Raw genomic sequence first — 19,507 nt, forward strand, 5'->3', positions numbered from 1 at the left:
AAAATATTTCCAATTAACTAAATTGGAATTTTTATTTTTAAGCCTGCACCTGGTCCATACGATCATAGTGTTGACGAGAGGGAGCACACAGTGGATCAATGGAAGGAATTAATTTATCAGGAGGTGATGGAATACGAGACAAGTCACAATCCCGTAGCAACTGCACAGTCATCAGACACGGCGGGATCTCGGTAGATAAACCGAAAATTTCTAGTTCTTTGAGTCCAAGTGTTACACCAATAAGAAGAGACAGTCTGAATATAATTGAAACTCTCTCTCCCTCGATGTTTAAAATGAAAAACCATTTTAACCCCCCTCCCCCCTGCAGGGAAACGGAAAAGAAAAAGAAATAGCTTCACGCGCCTATTAATCCCCGCCATGAACCCCGTTCGCGTCTATTTAAAAAAAAAACAATGCAATAAAATTTTCACAATACTGTGATATTGAAACGCGTTTTTTAGGGGGCTTGGGGTTTTTTCTTATTCAGAAGGGTGGGGGAATAAAGAGGAAATTGGTGAGCGGTTTTTTTTTTGTTTAAGAAAAGAAATAATAAAGTCGGGGCAAATCTTCATTTGGCTACGCACAAAAAAAAAACACGCGTAAACGGCTCTTTTAAATAATACGTATTTTCGCGGCGTATTTCAATCACTCTCTGCTTTTCATCAATTTTCCGTCGAGACAATCCACTATTAATGGAACGTTACATGATAAATATGAAATGATGATAATTAGGTATGATCCTTGCGTTAATGAAGTAAATTATTATTAATTAAGACACCCGTCGCCGCTGCTCTCACGCTCGACACACGTTTATCAAGAGCGAATTATAAAAATTAAGGTACGAGGAAAAACACGGGACAAAGTACAAAAAAAAAAAAAAAACTCGAACGCCTCCCTTTTACTTTTATGTGTATTTTTTAACTAATAGTGTATTTTAATTGTTCATTTTTTTTAAATTAATTGATTGAATCGTTTTAATTAGTTTGTAATTTAATTGATTAATTTGTTAATCAATTGGTAGTTTAACTTTAATTGTAGGTAAAATCATGTCAATTGATATATTAATTTCAATTATTTCAATTAATTGATACTTAATTAATGAATTTTAATTGGTACATTGGTTTTAATTGAAGTTTAGTTTTAATTGACGTTTCATTTAAATTAAAAGTTTAATTAATTAATATATAGTAATTAATTGATATATCAATTTAAATTGCTTAATATATTAAATTAAAAAGTCCTTTTACTTAGAAATTTTAAGACTGCAGATGCACATAATCTTTGTTTATATCTTTCTTTTTTTTTAAATTCAATCTGTTTGCAGAATTCCTGGTCATGATTCTTTTATTCAATCTAGTGACTTGGAATTTGTTTATTGTTCCTGTGTCTAAAATCAAGACACATTTACCCCTTGAACTATGAAAATCGGAAAGAGCTCTTTTTCGTTTTTAATCGACTGTAGATTTTTTTAAATAATTTTTTTTAGTATTTTTTTTCCTACTTTTCAATTTTTAGGATTTTATAATGAAACTGAACGCCTTTCAAATAGCCTATACTGGTTACTCTTGAAACAATAATAATAATTCAAGCCTGATATTGTATATTCAATTGCAAATAATTGTACATTTTATAATGATGAATTGAAATTTAAAAAAAAATTTGCTCAAATATTCAAATGAGCAAACGCTCAAAAGAATTTTTGTGCTTTCAATTGACATATTTTGTATATGAAATATATTTCAAAATTGTTTAGTTGTTGGAAAAAAATTGTCGACGAAATTTCAATTTAAACTGATCTCGAGAATTTTTTATTTTTTTTATATATTTAGTTTTTCGATTTAATTATTTTAAATCTTTTAATGTATGTGTTTCATTTTTATATTTTTTGTTTTGAATTAAAAAAATCTTTTTTTTTGCATTCTTTGAAATTATCTTTGAATTTATTTCAATTGAAATTTTTTCGATTTTTTAAAATCTTTGTGTATTATGTGAAATGTTTTTTTTAATATTATATTATTAACTATAGTAATTAATTAAACTAATTAATTTACTAAATTCTTGAAATCTTTTGCAATGGAATTGTCGACAAATACATATTTTTTTTAATATGAAAAAAACGCGAGGACTCTTTAAACTTTATTTTAAATGAAAAATAGCAAAAAGTTGGCAATAATAAAAATAAATTGTTAATTTTTAAATGGTATGCAATAAGGGCAGAGTGTAATGTTACTGGTTTAAATTATCGGGGCTATTTATTAATTCCGAAAATTTTCGTAACTCATCCAATTGATTTTTAATTAGAAATGTTACTAGCGAATTAATTTTTAATTCATTTGTTTTTTTTCTTTCTCTCTCTCTCTCTCGCTCTCTCTGTTTTTTGTTTTAGAACGATAGGTGAGATTCTTTATGCATTCAATTGTGATATATCTTTTTAAAAGTTAAATCAATGTTTTTATATTGCGCTATATAGAGTGATTGATATAAATTTATTTCCCTGATTCGTGCTGGGAAAAATGTGTAACTGCAAAAAGATCTGACAAATTGTTTTAATTGTAAGTTATATATTTATAATATATATTATATATATTAGTTGTGCCGTTTAATGAGTCTTTGTTTTTTAAATGGCAATATATATTTTTTTTTGTTTCTTTGTTTTGGTGCACATTGAGAAAATTAGTAAATCAAATTTATATTTCACTTGATATTGATATAGGAAAAGAAATATTTGTCGAGTGCATATTACGAGTCAAAATGTTTTAGTCGTAGCCAGTTAATTGGAATTAAAATTAAAAACAAATAAAAGAAATTCAGAAATTTTTTTGTAAATTAATATTCGCGATATTCTGATGTAAATTTAAAAAATGGTTTTTTCCCCTCTCCCCCTAAATAATGGTGAAATGATATTATGCATAATAATTGTATTTATTGCGAGACAAGAATGAATTATATATATATATATATATAAAAAAGAAAAAAAGAAATATTGTCGCGTGATGAAGAACGGAGTAATAATTGTAATATGTAAACGTTGAATTTTTTTATTTTCCACAATGATAGTTATGTGAATATATTGCTACAGTCCGATCCAAATAATCAAGCTTTTGTAACACTTAATTATAATAAAAGTATATAATACGGCTAATTATATAATTGTACTGCACATGGTAAGAAGTGTGTGTGAGAGAGAGGGAGCGATAGAAAGAGAGAGTGTGTGTGTGTGTGTGAGAGTTATTTCGTTGATTCATTGTTAATTACGAACGCACGACGAAAAAATTTATTTGTTATTTGAAAAACCGTCTTGAGATTGTTCACTCGCAATTTCGAATTTATTTTTTTTCTATAAAACAATATAAAGAATATTTTAAAAACAATTTTATCCAAATAAAAAAAAGATTACAATTTTTTCAAATAAAAAAAAAAATGCACATTATCGAATTGCACACGTTTCTATAATTATAGGCAATTTTTGCATTTTTTTATCACTTTTTGAAACAATAATTCGAACAATATGTTAAAAAAAAGAAGTTCCTTGCGAAAGTGACAGCATCCCTGGCTGTGATTCACATAAGAGACAAAAAAAAAAAAACCGTAATTTCTATAAACGAGTTTTAGTCGTGCGTTTTGTAAAGAGAATGAGCAGTGATAAATCTTAAGTAAAAAATAATAATATAATAATAATAATAATTATTATAATTATAATTATAATAACATAAACAGGAAAAATATATAAATTTGAAACACCGAGGTATATAAGAACTAAGGATTATAATTAATAAGAATAATTAATTAATATATTATTGGTTAATCGAGATAATATGACGATACAATTTTTTCTTATAGAGCAATAAGAGGCAAATAACAAAAAAAAAAAGTGGAATATTTTGAAGGAACACGTTGGGATGGGTAAAAAAAAGGGGTTGGGTGGGAAGGGAGGGTAAAGGGAGGGTGAAACAAATAATAATGTCCATGTTGCTAAAACAAAAAAAAAATAAATAAATAAAAACTCTAGTGGTGAGATAGATTTCGCATAGACTCTTTAGTGTAAGTAATCCTTAGTATGGAGAGAAAAAAAAAAGAAAAACTCTTTCGCAGCTTTTTAGATTAGTTTAGAAATAGAATTTCTAGATATTTATCAAGCCCCCCGTTCCCTTCTTGTTAGTAAAATTGCAATCACTCTTGGCCAGTGCCCATGGTTTTTCAAACCTTTTTCCAAAGGGAACTGGTGAAATTTGTAAACGAAATTTTCCCCAAAAATTTATTGTAATTTTCCTTTTCAACGAAAACAAAAATAATATGAGCAGAGATTGTAAAACCGATCGACGATTTTTTTAAATTTCGCTTTGTATAAATTAAATCAGTTATTAAAAAAAAAAAATTGTAAATATTAAAAATTGAATCCATCATTAAAAATATATAACTAATTCAAAATCGATTCGAATTAAAATTACAAAATTTAATGTGAATTTGAATTTAATTTGTACAGTAAATTGAACTTTTTAAAATCCGTGGAATAATGAAATATCGTTCACAATTATCAATGAATTGCTCAAAAAAAAAAAAAAAATTCATGAACAGAATCGTTGATCGGCCGATTGTGTGAACGTGTGTCATGTTTCGTTTCTCTTGTATAGTAAAGAAAAAAAAGGAAACAAAAATTTGCGTGGTTAATCTCTCTGAATGAAAAAAAGCGAGTTCCTCATTAAAACACTTTATCCACCCCCATTAGTCACGTGACAAAAAAAATATATATAACCGTAAGTTATTATAAATAATACTGCATATTAGTAAATATTTACCTCCTTTGTAAATATATTAATATCAATAATTTATTATATATTGTAATTGATGAAAACAAAAAACAGCAACAATAATTGCATAATATTTTTTTTTCTTTTTTTTTTTAATGGCGCGATGACGAAGACAATTTATTGATTTGTGAATATAGAAGTGCGTTTCGTAATGTGATTATATTATCGCGACGATAATGGTATGTATATTATCACTAAATATTATAAATACATTATGACAATTATGTTCGACAATGATAAAAAAAGGACTTTTTTTATTATTGTTTCTATCTTTTATCATTAGAAATTAGTATTTTTGCTCTTATGGCACTTAAAATGCCGAAAGATTTGATGTGCCATCGAGATTATGCGACTCAGATCCCACACACCTCAAAAGAAAAAAAACAAAAAAAAAAAAAAAGCAAACAAAATCATTTATATTGTTTCATCGATATTAATTGTAATTATTAATGTGCAAATGACATGCCACGTATTAAACGAGGTAAAATTTATTAGCAGAGTGAGTGATAAAAAAAATGTATCTTTTGTGTGCTTAGTCAAAGAAAAAAAAAATTTTTTTTTTTTGATTCTCACATTATGTGAACCAACAGGTCCGACAACTTTTTTCCTGAAAAAAAAAGAAAAATTTGGTAAAATTCATATATTTTGAATTTATCTGGATTTTATTAGGTAAATATAAAAGTATAAGGGAAAACTATGACAGAATTATTTGACAAAATGTAATTATCTCTATGAGGTAAAGCAAACTGTCACTGACGATTAACAATACTTCATTTTTTTCTTTTTCTATCGCCCGAGCAAGCGATAAGAAATATTACTAAATATTATTTATTGGCTAAACTGAACCAATGCTCAAAGACGCTGTTGGTTTAAATTAATAAAAGAAAAAAAAAACTAAATGGAATTGTGTTTTTATCTTATTTCTTGTTCAAAATTTAGAATTTTAATTAATTGCACATATAAAAGTTTAAATAATTTAAAAATTAAAAAGGTCCAAAAAAATGAATTAAATTAAATTTTTTTTGTTTAATAGTTTTTTTTTTATTGTTTTGTTACGTCATAAACGATGTTTGAGTAATTTCACAACTTTATACATTGTGCTTCTGAGGAAGCCGTAGTTAAATTGGAAGGAAAATTTAAGGAACCAACGCATGGAAATTGTTCCATCATTTCTTCTATATAAGATAGGAAGAATTGCTCATTCGTCTTTTTTTGTATATGTATTACAATCAAAGAAGCTGATTAAAGGCCTTTAAAAAGTACATATTTCGAAGATGTTACCGTTGGTAAGTTTGAATGCGTTTGTACAGTTTATAAATCTGATACATATTAATAATTCATATTTCATAAGAAAAAATATACAAATTTATTTGTGAACGTGGCACTCGTGACTAAATTTAAAAAAAAAACATAAAACAATTCTTTTTCATTATAATTGTCACACAAAAAAATCACTAAACAAAAAATTTCTATACATTTACAGTAGATTTTGCTAAAAAAAAAGAAATGGAAACGGAAGCTATTTTAATTTACGACGAATAAAATATTTTCCTGTATGCCTATCTAGTACCATTTATATTATATTTTATAAATACTTAGCCATTATTCTTATTCGTCTAGTAAATTTTAATATCACTATCTGTCTTTGCTCCTCGCCGTAGCTTACAATCTTCTTCATATATTATAATATATAATATTTGTTGCCGCAAAAAATGCTAAAGTGTATGATAATTTATCCACAACACTCATTGTAAAAAATTAATTTTAAAACTTATTAATTTCCTTAATTAATTTTCACCAATGATAATCGTGGATAAATTGCGTTTATTAAAAACTAATAAAATTAAAAAGAGAGGTATTCGCGTTTCTTTAAAATTAACATAGTTTAAAAATAATGGAATGACTTTAAGAGAAAATAATTCGCGGCAGCGAGCACGTTTTTTGTTCTCTTTGCTTGTTTCGTATAATTAGTTAAACACTTTTTTATACGAAAAATATAATTTCGAATTATTTTACAATAATAGCAATTAAACAGAGGGAGTCAATTTTATTTCTTTTTTCTAAATAATTACAATTTGATTTTATATCCCTCATTGCAATTTTAACAAACGATATGAACCATTTTAGTGGAATAACAATAATCGAAGATTTGAGTTTTTAAAATAACAATTGCAATTCTTGTTAAAATTTAATAAAATTTCAAGAAATAAGTTTTTATTGTTAACAAATTAATAATTAATTATCAAATAATATTTATTTTGATTTTTTTAGAAAATCAAATTAAGAATTGATTAATTATATTATTATTCTTACTATTATTATTAATTTGCTAATTAATTATCATTTAATTAACGATCGAAATTGCGATGACGCAACAATAAACGAAGATTTTGTGTTTAAGAGAACTTAGCTCTTAGGAAGAACATTATTCTTTAGTCACAGTTTTTTATTTATTTATTTATTTTTTTTTTGAGCAATCAATATCCATTGATATTATATCTGTCGTGTAGTTTTAAAAGAGTGCGTTACATTTTCAGTATTTCTCTTTAAATAGTTTTGAAAATTGTTTATCTTTTATTTATTTAATTTTTTTTGCAAAATTGGTTAGACTTATGGTTTATCAATACTTTCATAATTACAAACTATATTAATAATCAAACAGCTGGAACTGAAGAACAATTCAGAAAAATTATTTTCAATAATGAATACATAATTAATTAAAAATAATGAATTAAAATTATGGTGATTAATAATAGTTAACGATTTAATTGATTATTTAATATCTCTTGGAGATCCAAAATATATAATTTGAAAACAAAAACATTGTTTTTTTTAAAGTATCTTCAAAAATTCCACATAAGAATTCTAGAAAAACAAATAAAGACTTTCTTTTTGAAATTTGACTTTCATTGTTTTGTTGAATTTTAAGAAGGAAAGTGAAACTTTTATCTTACAAATTTTCTAAAGAATTTGAAAATCTGATAAACTTTTTTTTCTTTGATATTTAAAAAAAAAAAATTTAATTTTTGTATTGATTTGTGATGTTATTGTTATTTTTTTACCACTTAAGTAAAATGCAAATAATATCTCGGCGGACTTAAATGAAAATAAATTATCTAAAAAATAAATAACTAGAAAAAATAGAATTTCAAAAAATTCAAATAAATTCATTAAAACTGTAAATTAATTAAAAAATATTCATAATTTATTGCGAAACTAAAATTTGATTAGACAGTAATTTAAAAATTAAAATTTTGAAATTGCTTCCAACATTAAAGTTTCGCAAATAGTTATTTCGAACCTAAAATTTGCAATTAATTTAAAAATTAAAGTTCAAAATGTTAGTAAAACTATTCTAAAACTCGTATCATCCCTGTATTCGTAACTAACTGTTTATAAATTCTTTACGTTTCGAGAAGAGATGAAAGATTTTTTTCAAACAATAACATTCAATTCGCAAACTAAAAATTCTCTCGCGTATTTTCAGTTCTTTTACATTATTTTATATATAAAAAATTATATTACATATGCAAATTCGTTTCTACTTTCATTAAAAATCTTTTTCTTTTTTACAAAGAAAAAAACAAAACGAATATACATTTAAGTACAATTATAGATTTCAAGTAGAAAAATAAAAGACAAAATCTGCTCAAAAAATTGAGCAAATATTTTGAGTTTTTAGAAAACTCATTAAAAAAAGGGGGGGGGGTAAATTTTTAGAAATAATTTAAAGAAAAAGAAGTTTTAGAAACTTTCATATCTTCAAAAAGGGCTCCGAGATAAAAATAATCACAAGGAGCGGAAACTTGAACAAATATTTTCAATTAAAAAATATATCGAATCTATATACCATATAAGGGTTAATATATATCTAATTTAGATTATTAATTTAAAAGTACTGAAATGCCTCTATCATTTAAAAAAATATATAAAATACGTGCGTACTTTTATCCAAATTCGACTGAAACATCGAAAATTGAGGAAAAAATCCTATACGCTAAATTATAATTCTTTTTCTTTCTCTCAATCATCTATGCCTATCATTTACATTGTATTTTTTTTTAAACCCTAATCTACAAATCTTTCTCAGTGTCTTGTTTAACAAAGTGCTGGAACACGAGCATACAAACATATCACGAAAAATTCTGAACTCATTCGAGACGTGCGTTATCACTCATCGTTAGCACTACTCACGGGGCCATTCATAAATTACGTAAATATAATTTAATGTATTTTTACATAAATATAAAAAAATAAACTTTTATGTTAACAATTTTACTTAATCATTAATTGATAATTATTAATTAATTACTATTATCAATTAATGATAATAATATTTATAAATAATAATGATTAATTACGATTTCATAGTATTTAATGGTTTTTTTGTAAGCGGAAAAGGGGGATCAAAATTTCCCAAAAAAAAAAATGTATTACGTAATTTATAAGTAGCCCTTTTAAAAATAAGATCAATTTCTTGTAATATGAGTCGCCAAACTATCATCATTATGCGGAGTAATTCGAAAAATTTTCAGTAGATTAATTTCGAGCTCGAACAGTTGAATGTTTTTTTGAAAAAGAGTTTTCAAAAACTTGTTATATACACTTACACACAAAAAAAATTAATTTTTGCAGCAATATTAATTGGATTTGAGGTAAACAATTTTTTTTTACCCGATCCAAGGTTGCCATCAGCTGCGTTGTAGTGTTTTCAACCTCACCAGCAACCAAGTGTATAATTTTGGTTTCTGTTTGTCCCTTAACTCGTATTTTAAATTACTTAAACCATCTGTGGCAAATCTTTTCTTCCCAGTTTTTAGATACTCGTACCTAGAATTTTTTCAACAACATTTACATATTTTTTTTAGGAACATTTAAATTTTTTTAAAATAAATTGAAAAATTTTGAAGTAAATAAAAAATTTACAATTTTCGAGTAGTTTGAAATGAATGAATTAAAATAATTTTCAACTAAATAAGTATTTTAGAAAGAAAAATTAAAATGGCTACCTCTTTGGATTTGCCTTTTCCTTTTTGTGATTAAGCATTTTATATCGAGCGATATTTGCTGGATATCGCGAAATTCGAAGTCCATGAGTTTTTATGCGATTAGCCATATCGTCGTCTTCTCCACCCCAACCAGAGAACACATTACTGAATCCATTTACCAATTGAAAGTGTTCTTTCGTCAAGGCTGAAACTCCGCCAAACAAGTCAGCGTAAGGTAATCTGTAATAATTAATAATTTTAATTGAAATTAAATTTTCATTTTAATTTTTGTTTTAATTTCAAAATAAAATCCAATAAACTGAATAATATTTAATTAAATGAATGAAATTGGATTTTTTTGGTATTATTTATTTAAATTAGATTTAATTTATTGAATTTTGTTAATAAAATTCTTTACAAAAAAATTACTAACCGGTATTTAAATTTATCTATAGCGACAGACATGTGTCTTGGTTGCTCGGGGCAATTATAGAGATTCCGATCGTCCTCGGGAAGAAGATCGACGTCGTGGAAAATGAAACAATCGAATGATCTCTCCTTTAAAGCTTCCACGTAGCCAACGTTCATCAGCATTGCTCGATTAAATGGTTCCGTACCTGAAATTTGATAATAAAAATTATTTTTCAATTCTACAAATAAATTAGAATACTAATTCGTCAAAACAAAATAAAAATAAAAACAATTTTCCAATTAAAAATAAAATAAATTTCAAAAATTGAAAATCTCTTTTATACTTATACTACAAATAAATAAAAATGATTTTTCTGATAAAGAAATCTCTCTTTCTTGTAAAACAAAAAAAAAAAAATTATAATTGCGAAATTGAATTTTTTTTTCATCATTTCTAGTGTGATTTCTTTCTTTGCCATTTATCTCTACAGAGAATTTCAGTATAAAGGAACTTGAAAACTATCGGTAGAAATTTTACGGGCTGACTTTAAAGAGAATCTTTTTTGGTTCTCTCTTAAGAAATCGATTGTGGAACAATAGAGGTATTGTGGTGACATAAAAGAAATTCATGTTCTATATATCAAAAACTGGTATTAATATTTTACCAAATTACATAGAAATCTAAAAGATCTGAAAACCATTTTTTCTTTTTCACCTTTTTTTTTGATTGAGGCTGAAACAAAATTTTGGTTACTATAAAAATTACAATTTTATTGCGAACATCAAAAATTTTCTCAATAATTTCAAAAAAATATTTTAAAAAATTAAATAAATAAAAAAATGAAAATAGCTTCCTCCACGAGGAAGCAAAAATAAATAAATAAAAAAAACTTCTCCCATTCTTGGTTCAAGACGATTTTAAAAATAATTCACCGGGAGAATAAAGTTTATCAGTTTGACTTTCAAGTAGATACTTTCAAACTTATACATTCTCGTGCTGTAATTTTTGTAATCGTGCATAAATGAGGGAAACTTTAAAAACATCACTTATAAGTTTACAAAATACAGCTCTAATTTAGTGCCTTAAAGTTTTATCATGAAACTCCTTATCCTGTCGTGCTAGAGCATGGTGTCCAAGAGTCTTGATAAACTGGGCAGCAGGTAGTAGAAGATTGCCAAGTTTTTTTTTTCAAAACACGTGACCTACACAATTTCACAAGAAAGAGATAAAGCCTAAAAAAAAGATTCCTCAGAAAAATCTTTCTATTATTTTCAGTTGCCAAAATACGAAAAAATAATTCGAGATGAAAAAATATAATTTAATAAAAAATTCCACGTTTTTATTATAAATTTATATACTTTTATAATATTTTATAATTTTATAAGTAAAAAAAAAAATTTACTTTTAATTTTATATTAAAAAAATTGTATAAAAAATTATGTACAAAAAAAAAATAATAAATAAAACTGGATTATAATTCCTGAATGAGGAATCATTTTTAGTCTCTCTCTTCCTTTTTTTGAGATTTCATAGGAAAGAAGAAAAGAACGAGAAAATAAAATCCCAATTTGTCTGCCTTCATTCTCAATTTCCGTCTTAACTTGATCACTCTTTTACCCTTTCAAAACCAATATAATCACTATACACAAAGAAAGCTCATCGTGTTACTCTGATTGGTTCAATATTTCATTAAATTTCTTTCTTTTGAAATAAATTCTTTCCTAATACATTTCAGTCATACAATAAGTAGTAAAAGTCAATTTCGGTCAGACTAAATATGATTTATACAAGAGTGGTAAAAGTCAGTCAATAAAAAATTTTTTTTTCCAATTGTGGAAAAAAATCATTTACAATCGGACAAAAAAGTTTTTAATAATAATAATAATAATTATTGCATCAGTAGAAATAGTCAATTTCAGTCAGATTAAAATTTTTAATACTAATAATAAGTAGAAAAACTCAGTCAAAACAATTAAAAATCTAGTAAATTTAGTTTTAGTAATAAAGTAACTTTGATATAAGTAACAAAAATTAATTTTCAGTCAGAGTTTTTATAACAAGTATATTTTTAGTCAGACGTTCTAAATTCTAGAAAAATCCTTCCTAAGTAGTAAATAAATATTACAGAAAATTTTTATAAAAAATATTTAATGAAATTTCATTGGACTTAGTTTCTTTGAACTCTAGAGTAGAATATGTTGGTGGTTAAAGTTTTGCTCGTTAATCATGTATGTAGTAACTGAAGAAACGTCGTTCTAGATGTCTTATCAACCTTTAGCCAGCGTAATTTCCTACACATTACAACTTTTTGTGCACCATTCGTGAAACCCGACGTCACTGGCAGAGAATTTCAAAGGACGAAAAGAAGATACCTCTCCTCCGGAAAACGAAAAATCTCTCTTTTCACAAGAAGAAACAGAGAGACATCAGTGGTGGAAAACCCTATTAACTTTTTTCATCGACAAAAATCAAGTCTCTTTTTTTACTTTTTCTTTGTTTTTATACCATTCGAAATTATTTAATAATAAAGAGATATCTGAAAAATAAAAATCTTGATTAAAATATTGAAATAAAAATAGAATTTATTTTTTTTTAAATTCCATATATTTCACATGAATGAATTAAAGATATATGGAAGTAAATGGTTTGGTTTCGAGCTGAGAAATTCGATTCACGTATTTGAAATTTAAACGCTTCCATTACATTCAAGTTCATTGGTATTGGAAATTTTTCTCTTATTCTCTTCTTATGGAGAATTTGTACTTAAAAAAAAAAAATAGTGAATAAATTCTAATCACAGAAAACAATGCTCTGCAAAAAATTTATATGGCCAACAGCATCCGAGCTACAATGGACCAAAGTGGACAGAAATGGAATCTTTCTACATGGATATAAATTAATTATATTACATGTAATCAGGAAAGCCAGTAATAAGCAAAGATGACATTTTTCTATAATTATATTGAAGAAAGATAATTTTTCCTTAAAATCCCATTTTCAACCCAATGAAGAATAACGACTCTACTGACATTTTAACGTGATAATTTATCTTCTGAAAGTCGATTCCATTAATTTTCTTTAATAATTTAGATAACTGACACATTATATTTTTTGGAAATTTGATAAAAATAAATGATTATATAATAATTATTTTCTAGATAATGAAAAAGAAAATAAAGGAAAACGAAAAATAAACCCTAGAAAGAAGAGTTAATTTATAAAATAATAAATATAATAAAACTGGAAATTTTTGAAAAAAAAACAACTTTTGCGGAAATGTGAAATTCAAAGTGGAAGATTTATTGAAGCGAAAGAAACGAAACTCCTGTGTGTAATATTAAAGACGTTTCATTGAACTTTACACCTCACTTAATCCTTTTGACTACCTACACGTTTTCGAAACGTATACGAAGTGAGTAGCATGTTAATCTTGGATAACCAAGGTTTCAACCAACCACGTACAATATAACCCCAACAATCTTAGTCAGGATAAATCGTTTTCAAACTGCCATCGAGTATTCAATTGCCTTAGAGCTTCAATTGTTATAATACAATTGCTGAAAGTTTCGATTCATTTATTTTAATTGATCGCAGTTTCAAAATGATATAAATTTATTATCCAAAAAAAAAGAATAAAATGGAAAACTATAAAAAATTGATCAACATTATTCGTGTGATATTTTAAATATTTCAACGACTCGAATCGCAGTTTAGTTTTTTGTACTTTGTTAAAATATGCAAGGCAAAGCAATTATGTAAAGAGGAGAAAGAGAGAGAGAGAGAGGATTCGTCGGACTGCGACTTGGCTTTAATCTCAAACGTCTAGCAACATTTGAAATTCAAAATTATGTTGCAATTTAAAGTGCGACAGAAAATTCAAACTAGAAAGCTATTTGATGAAATATGTAGTTTTTCAAAGAAAAACAAAAAAACCAAATAAAATTTTTAAAAAATCGTGTTTAAAAAAAAAAAAATAAGAAAAATTATTAACGATTAAATGCATCGTCAAGTTTCTCGTCTCAAAAATACACCGCAATGCAGTACTACCTGCAAGAAACTATACAGAAGCACAACTTTAACCCTTTCACGTAAAAACCTCTCACCATTCTCTTTCCTCTTCTTGTTTATCTTCTTTTAATAAAGTTTAATCTTTCTTGTAAACAAACTTTCGACACGTATTGTTATAGGCTAGATGCTTTTTATACGGGAATAAAGCGTTTTTTTTTAACAGGGCGAAAAAAATATTAAAATTTCGAATAAAAAAAAGAAAAATTAAATATAAAATAAAAGATGAAACATAGAGGAAGAAAAGTAAATCTTTATGGTTAAGATAAAAATTGATATTCAAGGCAAAGACTTGACTAAATAACTAGAGCATTTAGGTTTGGACATCGACAAACTTGAGAAATGTTAACTTGGAAATGGCAAACCTATTTGGTTGGGGAGTTGCTTTGAATTATTCATCGAGTTTCGCTAAATGGATAATACACTTCGATCGCTATGCAAAATGGACTTCTATAATGGGTTCAACTTATGGGAAAATCGGTCTCAACTTTTAAGATTTCTCTTCCCCTTTAATCGCTCTTCCTATGGAAATAAAAAATAATTTATTAAAAGATAATTCAATCTATTAATGGGTAATATCTATAAAATATTCAGAAATTTGTTTTAAACAAAAATAATTTTTTTTTAGAAATATAATTGATTGCGGTTACCAATCGTGAGAAATTGAGTCAGCGCAATTTTCCAACGAGAATTTTATTCGAAATCATCAAAGTCCGATGGCTTTTTGAATTATCTTTTTGAATTTACGAAGGTGCCATCCATTAATTCGATTGGTTGAAATTGCAATCTAGAGCAAACCACACACAGGGGAATTCAATGTGCACTGCACCTCGATCGATGTAGAAGTGTGCTAATTGAATCGAGCATGGAGAGTCGAAAGCGATCTTGATCAAGATGGGACCATGTTCGACTTTATGCAGACAAACTCAGCAATGGAAAATCCCACTTCAAAAGTGATTAGTGGCAAAGGGATGTGTCATACATTACTGTTTACGAGCGTCCTATTACTAGTCTTTTAGGCATTTCAACCGTAAGCTCCAAATTACACTGCGTGATCGACAATTTTCTTTCAACTCCCTTTCCCCACCCCCACCCTAAAATAAACATCATCAAATTAACTATTGAGAAAATTACTCTTAAATTAAATTCGCTAATTTCCTCTCATGTATACTCTTCAATAAAAAAAAAGAACTAATTTCATTGAAATAATAACTATTATCAAATAAATATTTACTTGAACCAAATAATTTTTATTTGAATCAATAATTTCTATATTTTAATAAAAATTGACTCAAATAATAATTATTTAATTATTTAAAGGAAAAAAGCCAAAAAATTGGAAAATCTTTTTTTTTTAGCGAGAAAAGAAAAAAAAGGGACAAATTTTTAACACTCACCTTCTTGCTCGACAATGAAAATTTGATAGTCGATTTGCTGACGCAATAAAATTGGATGCAAATTGTAAAGAAGTGTTTGCAAATGTTGAGGTCTATCGCGAAATGGAATAATGATGGCAACGTGATGTCTGGTGATACAATTCGTTGGAAATCCTCTACCACCAGGTCTCACCTCTGTGAAATTTTTCTCTATGATTGAAAGCTCCGGTGGTGTTTTAATGACGAGAACTGGTCCAACTGGAAAATAATAAAACGAAATCAATTTCAATCGGAATTTAATTTATTATCAAGCACGATTTAAAAGAACATAAAACACATATATTCGATATAGAGAAAATCGTTGTTAAAAGCCAAAAACAAAAAAATCAAAATGAAAATAAATTTTCCAATACAAATAGGAAAAATAATCAGAAATTAAAAATCATAAATAGAAAATGAAATAAAAATCATAAATAATAGAAAAGGAAATAAATATAAAATAAAAATATAAAATAAAAAAAAGCCTATCGGATCAATATACACAAAGGACATTAATTAGATGCATGATTAAGCCTGCTTCTAATTAGTTCGAAAACTAATTGCTTGCCTAAGTTAACGATCTGATATTCGAGGAGACTCTCATTTCAATTTGTACATCTGTACCAGGTAATTGCTTATACATAGAAAAAAGAATTAAATTATAAACAATTCGAAAGTAAAAAAAAAACATAATAAAAGTTTTAAAAATAAATACTGAATTAAAATTTCAATATATATTTAATTTCCCGTAATGGTCTCGTTTTCTATTCAAATTCTGATACTCTGTAGTAGATATGGTCGTTTGAAAAATAACAAAAGAGAAATACACATTTTTTTTTTCTATTCTTTTAGACACGATCCAATGGGAAACAAGAAGCTTTTCCATTTTCCCTCGAAGTAGATGGCTTTTAAAAGAAAACTTTTTCTTTGAATTTGTTTCGAGAGCTCAAAAGCTCTTTTCGAATGTAAATATCAATTCTACAATGCAAATTTCATTTTGTTGGGTTGGCAAATTATTATTATTATTATTTTTTTTCCATTTTATTATGTAGTTGTTGATGCTTTGATTCATTTACTTTGAATTGTTACAAACTGTTGTTATTGCATGAATTTCCGATAAAAATTGTTAATTAGCATTTTTATTTTTAAGGAATTTTATTAGAAATAATTATTTTTCAGACAAATTTAATAATTTTCAAATTAACAATTGACAGATTTTCTTTTTTTTACATACAATTTTTTAGGTACCTAATTTTTGTTTAGCAGAATTTTTATTTTACCTGACTTTTATTTATTTATTTTTTTTATTTTAATTTTACATAAATTTTTATTTAAAAGAATTTTAATTTAACAAAATTCTCATTCAATCAAATTTCATGTGATTTGTAATTTTTAAATGACAGAAATTTCAATTCATCGAATTACAAATTTGTCCTAATTTTCATTTGTACGAATTTTGATTTGACAGATTAAGACGCCGAATTAAAATTCCGTGAATTGGAATTTCTGTCATTTAAAATTTTGAATCATATAAAATTCGATTGAATGAGAATTCTGTTAAATAAAAATTCTCTTTAAATAAAAAGTAATGTAAATTAAATGATAATAAAATAAAAATTCGGTATAATTGACATTCAAAAATAATTATTTCGAATAAAATTCTTTAAAATGAAAATTATTAGTGAGAATTTTCATTTTCGACAAATTCCATTACATATAATTATTTTTTACACGAATTTTCATTTTTCAAATTAACATTTGTGAGAATTTCTTTTTTAAAGAATTTTTAATTAACAGAATTCTTAGGCACCAAAATTTTATTTGGCAGAATTCTTAAAACGCCGAATTTTTATTTGTCCGAAATTGCAAATGGCAGAAAAAACAATCGACAAAAAGATTTTGGCGCGATTTTTAAAATCAACCAATCAAAAATTATCCATAAAATTGTGATTGGTTGATTTTAAAAATCGCGTCAAAATCTTTCTGTCGATTGTTTGTTCGAACATTTGCAATTTCGGACAAATAAAAATTCGGCGTTTTAAGAATTCTGCCAAATAAAATTTCGATATATAAGAATTATGTTAAGTAAAAATTTGTTTAAAAAGTAATTCTGTCAAATTTTAATTGGAAAAATAAAAATTCGTCTAAAAAATAATTATAGCTTATAAAATTCTTTAAAATGAAAATTTTAACTAATAATTTTTATGGGATAATCATGCGCCCTAATCATGTGCCCTTTGGTATTGGGACGCATGATTATGTTCTAAAAATCATTAGTCATAATTTACAATTTATCGAATTTTATTTGTCCGAATTAGTTTTGAGCCGAATTTTTATTTGTTCGAATTAGTATTTTTCATAATTTTCATCAATCCGATTTTTTATATTGCAGAATTTTTATATAACCGAAAATTCACTCCACAGAATTTTTATTTCTTCGAATTTTTATTTGCTCGAATTTTTATTTAACATAATAGGCATTTTAAAGAATTTTTATTGGGTAGAATTTCATTGAATAAAACAAACAATCGACAGAAAGATTTCAGCGCGATTTTTAAAATCAACCAATCACAATTTTATGAATAATTTTTGATTGGTTGATTTTAAAAATCGCACCGAAATCTTTCTGTCGATTGTTTGTTCGGCCATTTGAAAATTCGGACAAATGTAAATTCTATCAATTAGAAATTCTATTAAATGATTTGTCGGTTAAGTAAAAATTCTGTAGTATGAAAAATCGATTATATGGAAATTATATCAAATAATAATTCGAACAAATGAAAATTCATCTGAATGAAAATTCAATTCAATGAAATTCTACCCAACAAAAATTATTTGAAATGCCTATTATGTTAAATGAAAATTCGAGCAAATAAAAATTCTGACAAATAAAAATCCGAAGAAATAAAAATTCTGTGGAGTGAATTTTCGGTTATATAAAAATTCTGCAATATAAAAAATCGGATTGATGAAAATTATGCAAAATACTAATTCGAACAAATAAAAATTCGGCTCAATTATGACTAATGATTTTTAGAATATAATCATGCGTCCCTTGGTATTTAATATTGTTGTCAAACTATTATTTTATTTTTTTTTACCGTTTAAAGAACGATATTTACATTTTCAAAGAAGAAGAAGAAGAGAAAATACTTGGTTGTCAAGTCTGTCGCGAGTGAATTTGTAATTTGTAAACTCTCTTTTCAATTTCACAGCCCTTTAACGTTTGCCATTGCGAGAGCAAGTTTAATTAAAACTTGACGATTTTCCTACCTTGTTGAAAAAGAATTTTCTTTTCTTTTTTTTTTGTTAAATTTGTATCTACGTATTTAAGTATATTGTAATCCTGGAATTAACATCAGGCAAAAAGGGGCTCACTTGAAAGTCACTTGGATTCATTAACGTTGACTAAAGGGAGCAACTCTCCATTTAGATTTTGAACAAGACTTTTAGGCCATTGTCCTTGTATTTGTCAAGTGAACATCTTGTGTAACAAAAGTTGCTTACCAAGTTTTGGTGGAATAAGAGGACATTGCTGTTGAATTGTGTCTGTGACGTTTGGCATAGAAGTATTTGGATTTCCTGTTACCATTGCCGAATTCCCTGAAGAAATTGTTTCAAGTTTCGAAGAAGTAGAAGAAGAAGAAGAAGAAGAAGAGTCATTGCCAGCTCGAATTGCAACCTCGGATATAATGGAGGCTGTCGAGATACTTGAATTTCCAGAAAAGTTCGATGGTGTCTCGCTTTTATAAATGATTAATCCCCGTGGATGACCCTTGTAATAACTGGTTGAATATCTGCAATCAATGATTTTAAAAG

The 19,507-nt window shown here is 26.2% G+C and overlaps 2 protein-coding genes across 21 annotated transcripts in view; one reads left to right on the top strand and one right to left on the bottom strand.

Moving 5' to 3' along the window:
• Window positions 1-5,712, top strand: part of LOC127277244 (stress-activated protein kinase JNK) — a 90,732-nt gene extending 85,020 nt beyond the window's left edge. For all 17 annotated transcript variants that reach the window (XM_051298195.1, XM_051298198.1, XM_051298197.1 and 14 more), the window contains one exon: window positions 43-5,712. In XM_051298195.1, the coding sequence (XP_051154152.1) occupies window positions 43-195 (153 nt within the window). In that variant the 3' untranslated portion in view covers window positions 196-5,712. The remainder of the gene's footprint in view (window positions 1-42) is intronic.
• A 297-nt stretch (window positions 5,713-6,009) lies between these two features.
• Window positions 6,010-19,507, bottom strand: part of LOC127277240 (beta-1,4-N-acetylgalactosaminyltransferase bre-4-like) — a 61,255-nt gene continuing 47,757 nt past the window's right edge. For all 4 annotated transcript variants that reach the window (XM_051298176.1, XM_051298178.1, XM_051298177.1 and 1 more), the window contains 5 exons: window positions 19,196-19,485; window positions 15,671-15,907; window positions 10,230-10,413; window positions 9,818-10,036; window positions 6,010-9,638 (listed from right to left, as the gene is read on the bottom strand). In XM_051298176.1, coding sequence (XP_051154133.1) covers window positions 9,500-9,638; window positions 9,818-10,036; window positions 10,230-10,413; window positions 15,671-15,907; window positions 19,196-19,485 — 1,069 coding nt within the window. In that variant the 3' untranslated portion in view covers window positions 6,010-9,499. The remainder of the gene's footprint in view (window positions 9,639-9,817; window positions 10,037-10,229; window positions 10,414-15,670; window positions 15,908-19,195; window positions 19,486-19,507) is intronic.

Source organism: Leptopilina boulardi, unplaced genomic scaffold, assembly GCF_019393585.1.
Source record: "Leptopilina boulardi isolate dan_hultmark-lab unplaced genomic scaffold, ZJU_Lbou_2.1 LbouV2_165, whole genome shotgun sequence".
Lineage (NCBI taxonomy): Eukaryota > Metazoa > Arthropoda > Insecta > Hymenoptera > Figitidae > Leptopilina > Leptopilina boulardi.